This window comes from Bos indicus, chromosome 8 (genome assembly GCF_029378745.1).
Source record: "Bos indicus isolate NIAB-ARS_2022 breed Sahiwal x Tharparkar chromosome 8, NIAB-ARS_B.indTharparkar_mat_pri_1.0, whole genome shotgun sequence".
NCBI lineage: Eukaryota > Metazoa > Chordata > Mammalia > Artiodactyla > Bovidae > Bos > Bos indicus.
In genome coordinates this window covers 10,243,452-10,262,371 of record NC_091767.1, presented here as the reverse complement: position 1 = coordinate 10,262,371, position 18,920 = coordinate 10,243,452, and the positions used below count along the sequence as shown (strand labels likewise).

At 47.2% G+C, this 18,920-nt stretch overlaps 1 protein-coding gene and 1 pseudogene across 3 annotated transcripts in view; both read left to right on the top strand.

Moving 5' to 3' along the window:
* Positions 1-423: 423 nt before the first annotated feature.
* On the top strand, positions 424-1,085 carry LOC109562618 (large ribosomal subunit protein uL1 pseudogene; annotated as a pseudogene).
* A 1,068-nt stretch (positions 1,086-2,153) lies between these two features.
* Positions 2,154-18,920, top strand: part of PNOC (prepronociceptin) — a 32,362-nt gene continuing 15,595 nt past the window's right edge. Inside the window, exons 1-3 of one of the 3 annotated variants that reach the window (XM_070794417.1) lie at positions 2,154-2,238; positions 5,183-5,259; positions 18,620-18,769. In XM_070794417.1, coding sequence (XP_070650518.1) covers positions 2,193-2,238; positions 5,183-5,259; positions 18,620-18,769 — 273 coding nt within the window. In that variant the 5' untranslated portion in view covers positions 2,154-2,192. Of the gene's footprint in view, positions 2,239-5,182; positions 5,260-5,338; positions 5,519-18,619; positions 18,770-18,920 lie in introns of those variants that run through there. The other 2 variants (XM_019965648.2, XM_019965647.2) reach the window with 2 other exon arrangements.

Here is an 18,920-nt window from a genome sequence, read left to right as displayed (position 1 = left end):
GAGAGACAGGAGAGTCTCTTGATTTTCAAAATCCATTTGTGTTTTGATTGAAGGTGTTTGACAGTGTGGAGAGGGTTTGCCCTCTTTGAAAATAGGAAACAGCTTCTCCGTCTGGGACCCTGCTAGCGTGGTTACTAAGGAGACCAATCGGCAGTAGGTGCCGTAATTAATCACTAAATTTCCAGCAGCCAAATCCCTGGAGATGAGAGGCTTTTTCCTTTGAGAGAGACAAGTCCTGGGTGGGTGGAAGGTCGAGGAGGTCATGGTGGGAGCCCAGTCCTGCCTGCCTGCTTCCTCCTGCAGCTCCCACGACTGAGATTTGCCAGTGATTGTTTTAAGAGCTTCTAAATCTGCCTCCAGGCTTATCTGTTAGAACCGAATGAAGAATAGAGCTCTTTTCCAGTTATTGCGGCGTGGGGAACCATGAGCAGCAAAGTCTCCCCCGACACCCTCTACGAGGTGGTGCAGGAAGTCCTGCACGGGAACCAGCACAAGCGCCGGAAGTTCTTGGAGACGGTGGAGCTTCAGACCAGCCTGAAGAACTCGGACCCTCAAAGGACAAACACTTCCTGGGCCCCGTCAGGCTTAAGTCCACTCCCTGCCCCAAGTTCTCTGTGTGTGTCCCGGGGAACCAGCAGCATCGTGATGAGGCCAAGGCTGTGGATATCCCCCACATGGACATCGAGGCACTGAAGAAACTCAACAAGAAGAAGCTGATCAAGAAGCTGGCCAAGAAATACGATGCCTTTTTAGCTTCAGAGTCTCTGATCAAGCAGGTCCGACGAATCCTGGGCCCAGGCCTGAACAAGGCTGGCAAGTTCCCTTCCTTGCTGACCCACAATGAGAACTTGGTGGCCAAAGTTGATGAAGTCCACGATCAAGTTCCAGATGAAGAAGGTGCTATGTCTGGCAGTGGCTGTTGGCCACATGAAGATAACAGATGATGAGTTTGTGTACAATATCCACTTAGCTGTCAACTCCCTGGTGTCATTGCTCAAGAAAAATTGGCAGAACGTCAGGGCCTTGTACATTAAGAGCACCATGGGCAAGCCCCAGCATCTATACTAACACACAACTTAATAAACCATACTCAACCATCAAAAAGAAAAAAAGATTAGATATATGTATATGTATGGAGAAGGAAACGGCAACCCACTTCAGAATTCTTGCCTGGAGAATTCCATGGACAGAGGAGCCTGGTGGGCTGCCGTCTATGGGGTCACACAGAGTTGGACACAACTGAAGCGACTTAGCAGCAGCAGCATACGTGAATCACTGCTGTACACCAGAAACTAACACAACATTCTTAATCAACTATACTCCAACGTGGGCTTCCCAGAAGGTGCTGTAGTAAAGGATCCACCCGCCAAGGCAGGAGAGTAGGGTTCAATCCCCGGGGCAGGAAGATCCCCTGGAGGAGGAAATGGCAACTGATTGCAGTATTCTTGCCTGGAAAAAAATTCCTATAGACAGAGGAGCCTGGTGGGCTACAGTCCACGGGGTCATGAAGAGTTGAACACAACTAAAGCAATTTAGCACATACTCCAATATGAAATTAAAATTTAAAAAAAAAATGAACTGAATGGCTCTAAAGCTTGTAGCCACCTGGCTTGGGCCCCTTGATTGCAAGAGGATGGGGAGCTGGTACAGCCAGAGATGACCTTTCTGCTCCAATGATTTGAGTAAGTGGGTGCTGTCATTCAGAAGAGCAGAGGGCAGCTTGATGCTCCAAGACCAAGTCCCACCTCCAAGGGAAGCCCATGGGCCTCAAGGTCCCATGATTCAGCCATCAAGTGCAGAGGAGAAACCCTGTAAGTGACCCTGAGCACCCAAGTTGCACCCACAAAGTTTGCATCCCTGCTACTTGGCTCCTGCTCTTCCCAGAGGCAAGGTTCACACACACACACACTCCCACACTCCCCTAACATCCACAGACACAACTGTGACCACAAATTCCTCTGGGCTCATTCCTGCCCTCCCCTCCAGGTGGTACAGGAAACAGCCCCCCCCACAAAACGCAGCTTCATTCAACCCAAGGGGAACTTCCAGTTCATTCAGTTTAATTCTTCCATTTGGTAAAGAAGCAAAGAAAAATGCAGAAAAGTTAAGTGAATTTTCACTCTTGCTTTTTCTTTCTCTCCACTTCAAGGGAAGAAGAGTGTTTGGCCACCCAACACCCAGGGAATAGGAAGATGCTCAAAAGTAAGATGGACCATGGAAGATGTTTTTCAACTTCAGGTAACAGAAAACCCAAGAAAGTGGCTGAAACCATTAGCAATGGTTCCAGTGAACGGCCTCTGTATAGCCACCCCTTTGTCCTCTGACCTTGGGGGTGTCCACCCAACCTGGCTCTGGACTGGCCTTATGGCAGTCCTAGGTGGCCCAGCAGTAAAGAATCCATCTGCTAGTGCAGGAGACAAAAGAGATGCGAATTCAATCCCCGGGTCGGGAAGATTCCCTGTAGGAGGAGATGGCAACCCACTCTAGTATTCTGCAAAAGTTCATGGACAGAAGAGCCTGGCAGGCTACTGTCCATGGGGTCACAAAGAGTTAGATGTGACTGAGCACGCACACACAGCCAATAAATGCAGCCAAAGCAAATGGAGTGCCAGCATCAGGCTTAGGTAATCCCCCAGGAATTCTACATGCTTCTGCTTGGTGCTTGCCTGGCTGGGATATACTTACTTGAACTTGCACCCCAGACCATGCCAGACCAGTCTGCTCAGGGGATGAGAGAGACACAGGAAGGATAAGACACTTGGTAGAGAACAAAGGTGCCCCTAGCCAGCAACCAGCCAATCTATAGCCAACTGCAGAGTCATGAGGGCGCCTGAGACCAAGACTGCCCTGCTCCTCCCAGCCTAAGTAACCATTCTGCAGGATCAAGAACCAAATAAGTGATTTGTTGTTTAACAAATTCTCTGACTTTGGTGTGGCTTGTTAGGAACAAAGAGCAAACCGAATCCTAACATTTGAAGAAAATATCTTGAGTTTTTTCCCTTAGAAAAAGTTAGAAATTGGAAATCCAGGATTGGTATGGCAGCCCAGAGTCATACCTGACCCAGAATCCTTCCATTTTGATGCTCCATCATCTTTAGTTCCGGAGAAGGCAATGGCACCCCACTCCAGTACTCTTGCCTGGCAAATCCCATGGATGGAGGAGCCTGATAGGCTGCAGTCCATGGGGTCGCTAAGAGTCTGACACAACTGAGCGACTTCACTTTCACTTTTCATTTTCATGCACTGGAGAAGGAAATGGCAACCCACTCCAGTGTTCTTGCCTGAAGAATCCCAGGGACAGCGGAGCCTGGTGGGCTGCCGTCCATGGGGTCACACAGAGTCAGACACGACTGAAGCGACTTAGCAGCAGCAGCAGCATCTTTAGTTCATGGCTTTCATCCTCAAAGCCATCTCATGATCCAAGATACCTGCTGAAGCTCCATTCATCACATTTGTGTTCCAGGAAGGCAGGCAGTAGGGTAAAGAAGGGGCCTCTTCTAGGTGAATTGTTCCCCTTAAAAGAGTTTTCCCTGGAAGCTCCACCCAATGACTGGCAGATTGATTCTCATTGGCTACCCTTGGCCACAAGGAAGGCTGGGAAAGCTAGGCTTTTAGCTGAGCACTTTGGACCTAGAATAAAACCAGGGGTACTGTGTAGTAAGGAAGAACAGGGAAATGGGTATTGGGTAGGCCACCAGCAACATCTGCCACAGCATGTGTAAAATCAAGCTCCAGGCCCCAACATACATCAGGATGCAAAACTGATCACATACCATGCTGATCTCTCAGAGCTCATAGTGGTGGCTTTGCCCTATCATAACAAAGTGTAAGATTTGGGCAATAGAAACCTAAGTGGAAAACTGCATATGCCAGTCTCCTGGGCCTTTCTATACAGATGAATGGATGCTTTATTCTTAGAACTTGTTGCTCGTAACCTGGGGCAGATGTTGCTTGCTTGCTCTCTTACTGGCTGTTTTTTAAAAAAATTGAAATATGATTCATATAACATAAAGTTCACTGTTTTAAGGCACACAATTCAGTGGAGGTTTTAGTATATACACCAGGTTGTGCAACATCAGCCCTATCTAATTCCAGAACGGTTCCATCGCCCCCAGAAGAAACCCTGTACCCATTAGCAGTCAGAGCAGATGCTTTCTTTAATGCTTCTGCATCCAGTCTCAGGTCGATGCAAGACCCAGACTCACTACATGAGAGAGTGCTGAAGATCCTTGCAGCACTAGGCTCGAACCCTGGGATTCTGGATTATTTGTGGATCTTCTTGGGACAGCCGAGGAGGAAGTCATGGTGTAATTCACCTGCAGCTGGGAAAGGAGGGCTGCACACCGGCCTGCAGAATTGAAACATTCCCTGCCTAGGCTGCTATTGTCATTCAGTCTGTAATTCCTTGCAACCCCATGGACTATAGCAGACCAGGCTCCCCTGTCCTTCACAATCTTCTTTCCTGGCAGCAGGTGAATTACACCATGACCTCCTTCTTGCCCGAGGAGCCCTCATGGGCTGACCACGAGCTCTTTTCACACAGAGAAGGGAAAGAAGCTGCATGCTGCAGGGCAGGTGCTCGGGTGGCAACACCCTTATGTGTAGCAGCAGGTTTAAAAGCACTCTGTTGTGAGAGTAAGCTGTTGGCAGAGGGAGTTTCAGATTCAGTTGGTCTGATTCCATGGGAAGAGATGAAGAGTGTGCAGAACTTGCCTTTATTAAAGGTGTCTTAGATTCCAAATACAAAGATTATCGTGTTTTTCTACCCGCACAGCCATCCTGGGAGGTATTTGACTTTCCCCCTTCATAGGAGGAAACCTGAGGTTCACAGAGAGAACTCGCTCTAATCAGAATCTCAGGCATGAAGTGCTGAGTCTCGTATCTCAGCACCTTCCACTGTGAGCACCTGGAAGGCACCCTTGGGCCCCCCCTCAAAGCAAGTGTGGCCATTCCCTCCAGCGGCCTAGTTGTGGCTGCCTGCGGGGCAGTGACAGCAGGAGGGGACTCATCTGAACTCAGCTCTGGGCTTGTCTTTGTCAGTGGGAGCTCCCCCGACTTCTGCCCACTCCAGCTTCTTCATTCTTCAGGAGAAAAGGTTGCTCAAGGAGACTCCAGGACTGGGGTCTGCCTCGTCACTGTCACCAGGAGGCTTTTTTTTTTTTTTTTCTTCCTGACTTGCCAGAGCTCCCCGTCAGTCCTCCCAGCGCCTCTGGAAGCAGAGCAGAAGCAGCTGTGGGATCCTGGCTGAGCAGCGTCCAGGTAAAGCAGTTGGGGGGTGGCCTGATGGGGAGCCTGAGATGTCACAGGTCTGAGCACAGAGCCAAGGCGGGCGGGGAACAGCCAGGAGGGACTGTAGGTTCTGCTGCTCGCTTGATTAAGGGGGTCAGCCGTGTGTATGTGTCATCGAGGTGGGCAGGGAAGGGGAGGGCTGTGCGTGTTGGGGGAGGATATATATGCCGGTGTGGCTGACACAGCGGAGCCTCACACCCGGAGGAGCCCGGTTACTGACAGCTCGCAGGTAGGCGACTGCGCGCGAAGCCCTCCGCCCCAAGACACGCTGCTGGGAGCCTGGGGAAGTGGCGGACTGGCGGGCGGGCGGCAAGGCTGTCTCCCCAGCCCCTCTCCTTTGTCCAGTGTAGATGCTGCTGGCCTCCCTTTAGATTATTCATTCATCTTTTCCGTGCTCTCATGGGGGTGAGGGCGGAGGGTAGAGGTGGAGGGGAGGGCTAAGGCTTTTATTCTGAAGAGAGATGCAGAAGAAGAGCTGAACTTGGAAAGGATTGGAAAAGTTTCCATTCTCCAGGTGTGGTCCTCACTTTGTCACTTGTCTGCGGCGAAGAGGTGGTTGTAGAAGTGAGGTTAGGGGAGCGGCAGGCACTGGCGGGGTGGGGCGGGGGCTTGCCTTGCAAGGCAACCCTTCGAAAGCGTCCCCCACTCCCGACCTACCCCTCCAGGCACACTTTAGGAGGGGTTTCTCTCTGTGATGACTTCCTTTCACAGTGAGTGCAGGCTGCTTTTCAACATATCACTGAACTCGATTGCGATTTGGCTTTTTCATCCCGAGGGAACCCTGCTCCCCTCGGCACCGAATACAAATCGCTAGTGGTGATGTGGGGAAGAGTCGGAGCCTGCCCTGGGCTTGACCAGTACCCAGCCGATCACGGTCGCTGTGTGTGAATTCCGCTGTGTATTTCCGAAGGGTTGACCTTGGTCTCCAGTCCCTCATTCTTTCGGAAGTCTGTTCTCTTTTTTGCATCTTTCCTCCTCCTACCCATCTCTGCCACCTAAAGGTTTCTGCTGGGGTCCTGCGAAAATGACGTTCAGAACTCATCCAAACTCTGGCTCTCGCTCAGCCTCCTTTTCCTCTGTCTTTGTGCGTCTCTCTCCCTGTGGGTCTGGCTTTCCCCTCCCACCGCTACCCATCTTTATCCTCCCGCATCTCATTCTGAACATGGCCAAGTTCTGGGGGAATTTCAAGTAAGTCAGGATGATTCGGGAAATGGACTATTTAAAGCAAGCAGCTTTGGACTTGAATACCCTGATCCTGGGTTTCAACATCTGTGTTTCGCTTCCTCGAGCAGCCCATAATTGCCCCAATTATAACCAATAACATTGTTCGGCAGACTAACAAAAGATGAGCTTTGCATGGCATTTGCCAGCAAGCCGAAACTGGAGTTTTCAACATAGAAGGTTTGGGGCTGGGGGGCGGGGGGTGGGAAACGGGTGACTGCCTGGCTTCTCCTCAAAACCTCCCAAGGAAATTGCTGCTCTCTGCCTGCCTGTGGGTGGCTGCTGCAGGCACGCTCCTCTTTCTCAAGTGTGGCAGGGAAAAAGGTCTGCACCCTTCCACCGATGATGCTGCAATACCTTTCACAAAAAGCATTCGCGTTCCTTTGGACTAGCTGAGTCTTCTGTGGGGGAGGGTCCTTGGAAAGACTGTCCCCCCAGCCATCACCTTGGTAGAAGGAACAGCTTCCACGGTTCCATGTGCTGCCTGTTGAGGGCGCTCTGATGCAGCTGCAGGGTCCTTGGGTGCAGTTCCGTCCTCCCTGGCTTTATCAGCTGAAGGCTGAGGGTACAGGGGATTTAGAGGATGCAGATTTAGCATTATCAAAAAAAGGGAGTAATTGCAGGATCAGGTGCAAAGCAGTGTTTCTGGAGCCCAAGACAGGAGCTGTCGCGAAGCTATTCTGTATTCAATCAATCAAGTATTTATTATGCTCCACCAAGCAGAGGTCGATCCATCAGAGGTGGTAATAACAGCCTTTACATTCACACAGCGATTTACATCTTAACGCTTTCACACCCATTATCCTCGGCAACAGCAATGAGAGATGGTGTCATTATCTCCATGGCTCAGACGAAGAAACTGAAGCTGAGAGGTTAAATAATCTGTTTCAGGATGTGGCCGAGAGAGGACCGAGCCAGCCTTGCTGGCTCCAGTGCACGGCTCTCTACGAACCTGGGGTGCTCACAAACTAAGGGGGTGGGGATGAAGCAACACACAGTGAAAGAATTTGAGGACGATGCAAGGCTGGGTGTAATTAAGTCCTAAATTTCGTAGTCCAGACAGCAAGCGCTGTAGGAATTTGGAGGAAGGAGCGCTTTCTCAGAGAGTCCAGGATTTCAAGCCGGTCAGGGAAGGAGATAGAATCTGGATGACCCAAGGGGAGAGGGATGTGGAGGTGGCCGCCAGGACAAAGGCACAAAAAGAGGGCAAAGGAATGTACATGTATTGAAACCTACTGTATGCCAGACAGTGAGCTAAACTTATCTATATGTCTATTTCATGCTAATGTGCACACACACACACAGTAGGGATGGGAGATCTGGGATGAGTTTTCTATACTTTTATCCATACTCAGCGAGACCCACACACACCCCACAAGCTCCAGCTCCCATGAAGGAAATCTACCTGATAAGAATCTGGCTAGAGAACAGGAGTAACAACAGCTTTCATGGCTTGAATGGCTGGGAGCTCATCACACTTCTATTTGAATGCCTTTAGGTCCTCCTAGTCACCAACATGCCACTTTCCTTCTAAACACAAACTAGCTGTGAGATTTATGGCATGCCTATTCGGGGGGCAAGCCGGTTTTCTGGGCATCTTCCTAGATAGTCTATGATCACGTTGGGTGTTGATTTTCTATGATCCCGAGATTTTTCAAATACTGGATGATGCCTCAGTGTTGCAGATACACAGCATCACCAGCTCTGATGGGACTGACTGGGTGAGTGATGTGTGGAGCTGGCCCCCAAGGAGTCTGGGTCTTGGTGAAAATGTCAGCGGATCACCCACACACACCCAGGGCTCTGCCTAGCCACCCAGGCTTGGAGCCAGCCTCCCCGTAGCTCACTCTCCACCCCTCCACCCAGTCCCCATTCATCGTTTCATTCATTCAGCCGAGAAACGTGCCTGGATTCCTGATGCAAGCCCGCAGTGCTGAGTGCCTGGGAAAACAGACCAGGCAGCTTGTCCTCAGCTCCTGGCCAATGTCGCTCACTATTAATGGGTCCAGGCTGGTGGTCTCTGAAAGGGGTGTGTGTGCCCAACAGTCCAGCAGGCTTTGGAAAACACATTGAATTTTTTTATGTGGCTATCTTATCTTTCTTAATTTGCACTTTAGTGGGTATTATAATGTAGGTAACAAATAAATTGGGAAGATTTGCTCAAAACGGTTTGATTGCTTGAGGTATAAAGTTAAAGACATTTGAAGATTATTGGTCTTGGGACTTCCCTGGTGGTGTAGTAGCTGAGACTCCAGGCTCCCCCTCCCAATGCAGGGGGCCTGGGTTCCACCCCTGGTCAGGGAAATATATCCTGAATGTATGCCACAACTAAAAGTCTGCATGCTGCAAATAAGACCTGGTACAGCCAAATAAATACTGGGAGGAAAAAAAGGGTACTAGGCTTCCCCTGTAGCTCAGTGGTAAAGAGTCCACCTCTACCTGCAATTCAGGAGATGCAGGAGACAGGGGTTAGATTCCTGGGTGGGGAAGAAAACTTGGAGGAGGAAATGGCAACCCACTCCAGTATTCTTGCCTGGAAAATCCCATAGACAGAGGAGCCTGGTGGGCTGCAGACCATGGGGTCGCAAAGAGACACAAGTGGGCACACATGCACACTGATCTGTATCCATTGTTCTTTTGCTGATCTGTATTTTCTAATGTTTTTGAAAGGAAGATTAAGTGATTTTATTGTAAAAGCGATGGGGGAAAAAAACATTTATTTTTTATATAGGGAACCACAGGCCAGAATCAGGAAGATCCAAGACAAGAGTGATGACACCTTTCCACCTTTGCGACACCACTGACAGTAAATGCGCCTCTTAGGAATTCCCTGGTGGTCCAGTGATTAGGACTCGGCATTTTCACTTCTGGGACCTGGGTTCAATCCCTGGTCAGGGGGCAGCCAAAATATTTTAAAATAATATAAATAAAATTAAATTTAAAAAATAAAAAACTTTAAAAAAAGAAAAGAGGGGCTTCCCTGGTGGCTCAGTGGTAACAAATCTACTTGCCAATGCAGGAGACACAGGTTTGATCCCTTATCAGGGAAGTTCCCACATGTTGAAGAACAGCTAAGCCAGTGTGCCACAACTGCTGAGCCTGTGCTCTGGAGCCTGGGAGCCGCAGCTACTGAAGCCTGCAAGCCCTAGAGCCCGAGCTTCTCAACAGAAGCCACTGCAACATGAAACTCGCAATCGCAACTAGGCGGTGGCCCCTGCTGGCCGCAACTAGAAAAAAGCCCTCAAAGCAATGAAGACCCAGCACAGCCAAAAATAAACAAGCAACATTTAAAAAGAAAAAAGAAAATGGGTCCATCTCTGCTCTGAGCCCCAGGTGGGCTGTTGTAACAAATATCTGGCCACTTATAAAATCAAAAATATTAATATTGACCATCTAATCCAACTGCCTCTTTTTGGAGAAGGGTAAACAGAGCCCCAGAGAAAGAAAGGGCCTTGCTCAAGATCCCATAAGAGGAGTTTGGTGGGCTACAGTCCACGGGGTCACAAAGAGTCAGACATGACTAAGCACTCAAAGCTCAAGATCCCAAAGGTGAGTGCAGAGCTGGAGCTGGAACCCAGGCCTCTTCCTCCCAAGGCACAGGGCTCTTGTTCATTCATTGCCCATGAGCTCCAGCACACCCGGTCTGTGTGGGGTGGGGACATGCTTAGCCCTCCACCTTCTCTACACCCACCTCCCACTCTCTTTCCAGGTGGGAATTTAGAAGCAGAGGAGGAACCTTTTTGGATGTAAGTCTATTAGAGGAAGAAAAGAAATAAAAGGGATTCAGTCATAACTGGTGAATAAGCAAAAGCTCAATGTAGGAGTCGGGGTTGCTATGGGTTAAAGAAATGAGACGACAAACCCTCGTGCTGGTGGGCAATGAAAAACCCCTTCAGGAACTGGGGACAGGCAGCAATAAAGAGGGTGTCAGTGGCAATGACATATTTACACTACCATGTGTAAAATAGATAATTAGTAGGAAGCTGCTGAATAGCACAGGGAGCCCAGCCTGGTGCTCGGTGACGACATAGAGGGGTGGGATGGGGTGGGGGAGAACAGAAGACACACTCAAGAGAGAGAGGAGATATAAATAATTACGACTGATTAGAGTGTGCCGCAGAAACCAATGTAACATTTAAAGCAATTATTCTCCAGTTAGAAAAACAAAAACAAAAAAAGGTGTATCATGAGAGAGGGACACCCAGAGTTCAGGACAAATGGAGCTCCTTGCAACGAATTTACCTGCAGGAAAAGACAGAAAACCACCAAAATCCTGTTTCTTTTCTTATTTTGGTCACGCAACTTGTGTAGCATGTGAGATCTTAATCGCCCAACCAGAGATCAAAGCCATGCCCTTGTAATGGAATCAGTGTCCTAACCACTGGACCACCAGGGAAGCCCCCTTGCCAAGATCAGTGAAACGTCTGATGAGAGGATGAGCTTGGAAATCAGATGTGTTGGGGTCTCAGTTCTGCCACTTCAAGTTATTTCGCCTCTTCAAGCCTCAGTCTTCTCAATTGTAAAATGGGGGCAATAACATTTACCCCATAGGATGGATGCTTACAAAGCCATCAAGACAGTGCCTGGCACAGAGGAGCGTGCTAAATATAATAATAATAATATGATTACTGTTAAATACAAACGGAGACCATCCCAATAAATGCCACCAGAATTTGTCAACCTTCCCAAAGCAGGACCAGCATGTGGAGTTTATGGTTTCCCAGAACATGTTGTAGAGTCAAAATACCTGAGTTTAAGTCCTGGCTTTTTTATAAGCTGGATTATCTTAAGTAAGTTGTTAACCTCTATAAACATATGTTCCTCTCAAAGAGGGGATAATATTAACCCTAGATTATAGGATTGTATTGGGCTTCCCTGGTGGCTCAGATGGTAAAGAATATGCCTGCAATGCAGGAGACCCAGGTTTGATCCCTAGGTCATCCCTAGGTCAGGAAGATCCCCTGGAAAAGGGAATGGCAACCCACTCCAGTATTCTTGCCTGGGAAATCCCATGGACAGAGAAGCCTGGTGGGCTATAAAGTCCACAGGGTGGCAAAGAGACAGACACGACTGAGCAACTAATGCTTTACAGGACTGTGTAAGAATATAAAACTTTTGTTACCAGCAAGAACATTCATACATGTGGCTGATGAGAAGGATGGAGGGAGATATGCCTCTAGCAGAAAACCTAGTCCCTCTTGCCTTCTCCACTAAAAGCACTAAAATTACAGGCTTTCTCATAGGTCATAAGACAAAACTCAATTAGCTTTTAGCTTCCGCTAAAGCTTCATACGTAATCCTCCAAACAGATAAGCAACTAATTATATTGCCCTTGGAAGCATGATTACAAACAAATAGATTAAATAGATTAAAGCTAAACACAGTGGTATTTTATCTTTATAAAGAGTGCTGTGGCTGAAATAAAAGGTAATTAAACATTTCTTTACTAAATACAAGATGTTCAGATGCATACCATCCCCATAAGGAAGTGTTAGCTGAGTTTGGTTCACAAAGTGAAGACAAACCATGTAAAATTTAGACACATTCAGGGAAATCTTATTTACTGACAGTCTCTATTGCACAGTTAAAAACAACAATCACAACAAATCGGTTGTTCCCCCCATTTGGCAGGTGAGAAGACTGAGGCTCTCAAAGGTGAAACATGCCCAAAGTCACACAATTACAAAATGCAAAGATCAAATATAAACGTAACTCAGAAATTAATCAATTACTCGTCTACATTGCTCTTGGCATTAACTGACACACAGCTACAAAGAAAGCACACAGATGTTGTTACAATTTCTCAAAAAAGTGTTAACCTAGAACACAGTTGTACAAGGGTTGTGAGGATTACCCAAAGCAACAAAGTGCTGTCCCCTTTATGAGAATATATACTAGTCGCTCAGTTGTGTCTGACTTTTTGCAATTCCATGGGCTGTAGCCCACCAGGCTCCTCTGTTCATAGAATTCTCCAGGCAAGGATACTGGAGTGGTAGCCATTCTCTTCTCCAGGGGATCTTCCCAAGGGGATCAACCCAAGGCTCAAACCTGGGTCTCCAGCATTGCAGGCAGATTTTTTACCATCTGAGCCACCAGGGAAACAAGACCCTTTATGAGAATAATTACATATATTTTGAGCTTTTATTTATTTTAATCTCATTTAAATACCAGAAACCACCTGTAAGTTTGGACTGTGTGGTAACTCCAATTTTTAGGATTCTTTGAATTGCAGAGCAGAATGAATAGCACTGAGTAAAGATTTTTCATTAAACAGTGGCGTCACTTGTTAAAAGTAATGGGTAGCAATCTCTGGCTTTCGGCTTCTTTTACTGCTAAATGCCCACTGACATTCATCAATCTTTCTGTTTCAGTATGGACGGAACTTTGTTTTGCCACACCATACAGCCTATGGGACCTTACTTCCCTGACCAGGGCTCAAACCTACATCCCCTGCCTTGGGAGCATGGAGCCTTTAACCACTGGCCCACCAGGGAAGTCCTGGATGGAACATTGTTACAAAAAAGAAATAAAAACTTTAGCCTCCAGCATCAGCTACTCTTTAAACTAATGCTAACTCATAAACAAGGATAATAACCAATCACGCCTCCCCAGCACTCAATTGCTACCAAGTGTTTTTCATTAAACTTAAGTGAAACACTTAAGTGAAACACCCAGGATGCAATTTTAAGATAATATTATTAATCACATACCTTGATTAGCCTGGGGGAGTAGAATAAGAGAACTAGCTGAATTTTAAAAAACGGTTTTCTTATTTCTGAAAAATAAATTAAAATTTAAAATAAATAATAGCAAGGGATAGGACTTGGAGGGTTGAGTAGGGAGTTCAGAGGTGACACATGAAAGGTTGGTGTACCAAGGATCAGAGTGAGGACTGGGCTAACCCCAAGTAGATTTGATAAGGTTTCCCCAAGGGCCAAACAGTTTCCCATGCAAGAAAGGTATGGAATGGAACACATGCTCAATGTCCCAGGGGCTCATCTTTCCTTACCTCATCCTAAAAACCCATTTACCCAGAATTTGAGATAAGGAGTAACAGTCAATCCGCCAGACATTTGCTGAATGCGCAAGTTGCCACATTTAATGAAGTTCATGAAAAACCTCAGCAGGAGAGCATTTCATTAACATCTGTCACAACTTATCAGCTCAGCCTATGCAAACATTACGGATTGCAATTTTGTATTAGGAAGGAAAGGCAAAGGTCCTTTTTCTTCCGGCTTTTCCCTTCCTTCTGTGACGTAGGGACACTGCCACCATGTGGCCATAGAGAACATAGCATGCTGAACAAAGACTCAACTGTCTCTCCGCCCAGAATGAAACTGAGTAGAATGAGAAGCTTAAAGGCAACTACCAAATTAAACAAAGGATGTAACCAAGCAGTTTGAGACCTTTGCTGATATGGTGACTGTTTGGAACTCAAAAGATATATTCTCTTCAAAAGAGCCTATAAGTGGTGATGAGTCTTCATTGCTTGTCTACCAACAGGTTGCACCACTGCAGACTTAGCACATAGCACCATCCCAACCATGCCTCCCAGACACTGGCAACTAGTCTTTTTCCAGAACATGCATGGGGTTCCAGCTTTGGATGGCATCTGGCTTTGCTCTGGAGCAAAACTTGTTCCTAGCCCTCCCACCTGGAGTGGAACAATTAACTACCAGAAACTTGTCAGGCCATGGGCTTCCCTGGTGGCTCAGACGGTAAAGAATCCTCCTGCACTGCAGGAGACCTGGGTTTGATCCCTGGGTTGGGAAGATTCCCTGGAGGAAGGCATGGCAACCCACTCCAGTATTCTTGCCTGGAGAATCCCCATGGACAGAGGAGCCTGGCAGGCTATAGTCCATGGGGTCACAAAGAGTAGGACATGACTGAGTGACTCAGCACAGTGATTTGTCAGGCAGGTCCTGAAGTGGCTTCTATGCCTGAGCATCCCAGGCTCCCAGGGAAGTGGGGGAGCCTCCTAAACACTCCCCAACTCTTATTTGTGAAGAATAGGCACTCCTGAGACACTCCACTGTCATCTATCAGACTTTCTTGAGCACCTCCTAAGCACCTGGCCCTGTGCTGGGTGCTTGAAATTCAGATAACCATAGAACATGATTTCTGCCCTTCAGGAAGTCACAGCCCAGTGGGAGAAATAGACACGTAAGTCCAAGCTTACAGTGTAGAGTGCTAAGTGCCAAACGGCAGACAATAATAGTATTACAGAGTGAAGGCTATGTCCTGGGCTCCTTCTTTGACAAACTTTTATTATACTTGTTCTGTGCTGGGTGCTGTTTTAACTGTGCCAGGTTGATATTTAAAGATATCAACCCATTAATCATCCTATAAGATGGTTACTCTTACTATCCCGGTTTTACAGATGAGAACCTGAGGGGCTGAGTTGCAGATGTGGGATTTTGCAGACCCAGGCAGTCTGCAGTGATGAGAAGATGAGAAAAGACAAATCCCTCCATTTAAAAAAAACCTAAACAAAGTAGAGCTACCATATGCTCCTGCAATCCCACTCCTGGGCATGTATCCAGAAAAAAAGCATAATTCAAAAATATACATGCACCCCAATGTTCATACAGCACTATTTACAATGACCAAGACATGGAAGCAACCTGAATGTCCGTGGAAAAATGAATGGATAAACAAGCAGCGATACATATATATATAATGGAATATTACTCAATCATAAAGAATGAAATAGTGCCATTTGCAGCAACATAGATTATCATACTAAGTGAGAAAGACAAATTATATGATATCACTAATATGTGGAATCTAATAAAGGATACAAAATGAATTTATTTACAAAACAGACTCACAGACACAGAAAACAAACTTATGGTTACCAAAGGGGAAAGGCTGTGGCGGGGGCGGGAGGATAAACCAGGGGGCTGGGATTAACATATACACACTATACTATATAGCACAAGGGACTCTACTCAATATTCTGTAATAACCTACATGGGGAAAAGAATCCAGAATACATATAAGTGAATCACTGTGCTGTACACCTGAAACTATCACAACATTGTTAATCAATTATAAAATTAAAGTTTTTTTAAAAGAAAACAGGAATCCTAGCAACCCCATCTCGTAGGTCTGTTGTGCCTGTTTGACGGACAGGTCTCCAGGGCTCACTTCTTCTCTCCTTGATGTAACCTCACAATGCCACACAGAGGAGACTCATCTAACTCAGACCAGGGAGGGCTTCCCCCAGGGGACAACTCCGTGTGAAGTGTGAGCTAGAGATGGGTATTCTGGGCAGAAGGAAGAGCAGGGACCAAGACACAGAGGCATGAAGGGACCTGATAGATTTGGAAATTATGTGTGACTCACGAGGACTGGAGGAGATTCAAGGTTGAATGACAGGAGCTGAAGCCAGAGAGCTGGGTGGGAGTTGGGCTGAGTCCCATGGGGGATCAGAGAATTAAAGAATGAGGGAATCATCAGACGTGGAGATGGCTTGGTGGGAGGCTGGATCATTGGGTAGACTAATTAGAGGGTGATCACAATAACCAAAGTAATAAATCTCAACTAAGGTACTATCCCCTGAGATATAGGAGAAAGATGCATATGAGGCATATTCATTTGAAAAGACAGTCTGTTACACAACTTAGCAACTAAGCAACAACAACATTTGAATACATGTTCAAGTTCATTAGCACAGACCTCCCAACCGGCAGGGTAGAGGGTGAACCCTGTAGATGGCAAACATGACCCTGGTTCACCTGGAATGGGCCTCTCTTTCAGAAGGGGCTTCCCTTAGGAAGACAGCCCCAGCAAGGCTGCCTGCTCACCGTCCCCTCCCACCCATGCTGTGTTCTCCCTTCCTCTATGTCTTTGCTTTTTGTTTGTTTATCTTTCAGCCGTGTGGCAGGTGGGATCTTAGTTCCCTGACCAGGTATCAAATCCGTACCCCCTCCATTGGCAGCGTGGACTCTTAACCACTGGACCACTGTGGAAGTCCCTATGGCTTTGGAAAGTCATTCCCTGCGTCTTCTCTGTCCTCTTGGCAGACTCTTTTTGTGATAACTGGAGTACAATGCTCTACAATGTTGTGTCAGTCACTGCTGTACAATGAAGTGAATCAGCTATAGGTATACATATATTCCATCCCTCTTGAACTTCCCTCCCACCCCACCCCCATCCCACCCCTCTAGGTCTTCAGAGCGCTGACCTGAGCTCCCTGTGCGATACACAGGTACCACATTATCTAGCAATCCCAGTACTGGGCATATGCCCTGAGAAAAGACACATGTACCCCAATGTTCATTGCAGCACTGTTTCAAATAGCCAGGACATGGAAGCAACCTGAATGTCCATCAACAGATGAATGGATAAAGGAGATGTGGTACATGTATATGATGGAAGATTACTCAGCCATTACAAAAATTGGGTCATTTGTAGAGATGTGGATGGACCTTGAGTCTGTCATACAGAGTGAAGTAAGTCAGAAAGAGAAAAACAAATATCCTATATTAACGCATATATGTGGAATCTAAAAAAATGGTACAGATGAACCTGTCTGCAGGGCAGAAACAGAGATGTGGATGTAGAGAGTGGACAGGCAGACACAGGGGAGAAGGGGAAAGAGGGATGAATTGGGAGACTAGGATTGAATATATACACTGCCACGTGAAAAATAGACAGCTAGTGGCAACCTCACTCATTATTCAAAACCCATCTCAGATGTCACCTCAATAACTTAACAAGCATTGACCATTGATTCAGTCGCCATACTCTTGGTATGAAAAGCTTGGATGATGCCCAGGAAGAGCTGGCATGGTTTCCGTGCATGGCCAGTGGCCACGGATCACCCCCCCTCCTCCTCCCACTGACTAGTGCCATCGCACACCTATTTTCTACCTCTGCTTCTCAAACTCTAAGCATGTATACAAATCACCTGAGAATCTTACTAAAAAGACAGATCCAGATTCAGTAGATCTGGGGTAGGGACCGAAATTCTGTTTTGCTTACAAGATCCCAGGAGATGCTGCTGGTCTGCAGACTGCATTTGAATAGTGAGGCTTATACATTGTCTCAGTGTAGTCTAATTAAAAAGTAATAAAGGCCATTATTTGTTTTTCTATGCTGAATACTCAAGGTAAAATTTATATACAAGGAAACACACAGAATCTAAATGTACAATTCAGTGAATTTCTAGCAAACGTATACACCCCTGTGACCTACACCTCAATCAAGAACATTTCACATTTCCAGAAAGTCCCCTCATTCCCCTTTCCATTTAACCCTCCAAATAAAGTTGATTCTACAGGGACCCAAAGTGATGCGGTCCAAGAAAATAGCTTTCCGATGCAGGAGACTCGATCACAGGATAAGTCTAAAGGGAAACAGGAAGAACTGCATTTCCTTGAGGCAATCCTACATAAAGAATATAAATGACTGATCTAACTCATAATCATTGGTGCTATTACCTTAGAATAGTCTCTTTGGTCGTTTTTCAATAAATGACTCCATCTGCCTGGCCCTGTGCTTTGCACAGAATAACAAGCTGAACATATCAGCTCTGTGTGCAGAGAGCTGGCTCCCATCAAGGAGGAGAAACAGACAAGAAACCTAGCAGATGCTTCCCAGAAGAGTGAATTTGGGGCTGCAGGGCATTCCTGGCCAAGGCAGGGGAGGATGAGTCATTCATAAATCTCCTATGTTACACATCTCATACTCTGCAAAACATTTCTTATGGATCTCATTTTTGCAACAGCCCTGGGCCAAGGCAGGTACCAGTGTTTCCCATTAAGAGCTGTGAAAAGTGAGACTGGGAGGGGCTGTCTCAAGGCCACAAGTGGGCCTTGCAAGTGGGGCCTGCAGCTCCCTGGAAGCCCTCATGCACGTGGAGGCCAGTTGGATAGCAGGAGTAACAGGTGTGCCTGCTTCCCCATCCCCATCCCAGAACCCAGATGTGCCTGTGCGTGAACATCACCCCTGGCAAACAGGCTGGGCCACCTGTGCCCTTGACCATCCAACCCCTATTGGGAAGTGGAATCCAGGGCACTGTGCCCTGGACGAGGGTCTCCAGCTCCTACCGGCCCCCAGAGAAGGGCTGTGCTAACGGTGCCCACCCTCACTTGTGTTTTAGCGTCTGGCTTCCAGCTCCTGCACCATGAAAATCCTGTTTTGTGACCTCCTGCTGCTCAGCCTCTTCTCCAGCGTGTCCAGCAGCTGTCAGAAGGACTGTCTGGTCTGCAGAGAGAAGCTCCGCCCCACTCTTGACAGCTTCAGCCTCGAGGTAGGTCCAGGAGTTTGGACCCTGTCTTCCCCTCCCCGCCCAGGTCACGTGACTCTCCCAGTGTGGGATGGTCCCTAAGAAACACACGTGGACTTGAGCAGCTTCTGAAATCAAACCGTCATTGTCCCACGTTTCCACATTTGAGTAAAGA